General features: G+C 36.5%; 1 protein-coding gene across 2 annotated transcripts in view; it reads left to right on the top strand.

Moving 5' to 3' along the window:
• LOC107664306 (coiled-coil domain-containing protein 15) overlaps positions 1–1,222 on the top strand; it is a 17,039-nt gene extending 15,817 nt beyond the window's left edge. For both annotated transcript variants that reach the window (XM_016454834.1, XM_016454833.1), the window contains exon 10: positions 920–1,222. In XM_016454834.1, the coding sequence (XP_016310320.1) occupies positions 920–1,038 (119 nt within the window). In that variant the 3' untranslated portion in view covers positions 1,039–1,222. The remainder of the gene's footprint in view (positions 1–919) is intronic.
• Positions 1,223–1,498: the final 276 nt, after the last annotated feature.

Raw genomic sequence — 1,498 nt, 5'->3', positions numbered from 1 at the left:
TGTCGAGTCAAGTGCCAGTGGATTAGAGACCTGCTCCCGCAAGACCCGACGCAACAGAGTGCGGCACGGGACAAGACTTGATAGGCGAGTGCAGAGACTCGTGTGCGCGGGATGCGGGGGAATAAAATTATTCACGGGACTCCCGCAAAATAGAAATATCTAAACATAAAATATCTAAAACAAATAAATTGTTATTCATCTATTGCACAAAAGCTACATGAACCAATATCAAATATAAACGATTAACACGTGCATGCAGAGTTTCTATTTAGGCTATAACACGTTTGCAACGTTGAGCAATGCAGTGCTTAAATTTGCGTGCTCACGAATCCTCTCATTATGCATATATTTATTGTCATAACAGAGATTTGTGAAATTGCGATGAACTGAGATGTCTTTTAGAGATTATAAATGCAGCGCTCTTTGCTGGCATTCTGCCATCCAAACCATTCTGCACGCAGGAGCCGCCTGATTTAGTTAAAAATAACAGTGTTCTGTGAATGTTGATGCTTTAATAACAAATATTTATCGGGAGCGTGTATGCTGGGATTTCATACATTTCATGGAGAAAAAAGTAACGTAACTAGTAATGTAACGAATTACTAATTACTTTTGAAATAAAGTAATCAGAACAGTAACGTGATTACTTTTAAAAGGAGTAATCAGTAATTTGATTACATTTTCAGAGTAACTTGCCCAACACTGGTTAAGAAACAGTCATGAAAGTGTTCTTCTACAAGTACAGTTTTTTAAGTATACTTTTAAGACCTGAGGTACACTACAAGTGCACATTCAATACAATTAAGCACACTTCTTCATCGCAAGGGAAATCTTGGCCACATTGCTCAACTTTTTTTGACACTGACATTCATTCAACTTTTGAGTTTATTTATTGGTCATTTATGATTGTTTTCTGCAGTTTATGCTCAGGCTCTGCAGTCTGTCTTGCTAAGATGTGATCTGAAGGAAGAAGGCTTTGGACAGTATGCGTCCACCTGGAAGGCATCCTCTATGGATGTCCATTCTCAAAGGAAGTGATTGCAGTCCATCTTTAGAGTCATTATTGAACATGTTTTAAGATTGGACAGCCTGAAGTGTAATGTTGTATTAACGTAATGATTCCATGGTGTGATATTTTTTTATTGTACTCATAAATGGTTTTAAAATACCTGACATATCTCAATGTAACCAGCATTTTTACCGTTTTAATAAACCTTACTGAACTGAGAAATTCAACTGCTGTGATTGTTTATTGTCTCATAATTTGGTTTTCTTAACCTAAATGCACCTAAATGTGTATGTGACTTTTGTACACTTATTCAGCCATTATCCACAAAGTTCCTGATCATATGCTTCAGGGTTGAGAAGTCAGTAACAGAATGGCAGTCACATTTATTTATGTCTTCGTCTGTGGAAATAAGAAGTATTCATTTCCATTCCAGAAAGCAACGTCCTAGTTTCTAGTCAAATGTAGGTTATGTTTAGTTTGATACATAAA

Source organism: Sinocyclocheilus anshuiensis, unplaced genomic scaffold (assembly GCF_001515605.1).
Source record: "Sinocyclocheilus anshuiensis isolate Anshui unplaced genomic scaffold, SAMN03320099.WGS_v1.1 scaffold339, whole genome shotgun sequence".
In the NCBI taxonomy this organism is placed as follows: Eukaryota; Metazoa; Chordata; class Actinopteri; order Cypriniformes; family Cyprinidae; genus Sinocyclocheilus; species Sinocyclocheilus anshuiensis.
This window is presented reverse-complemented; position numbering and strand designations above follow the sequence as displayed.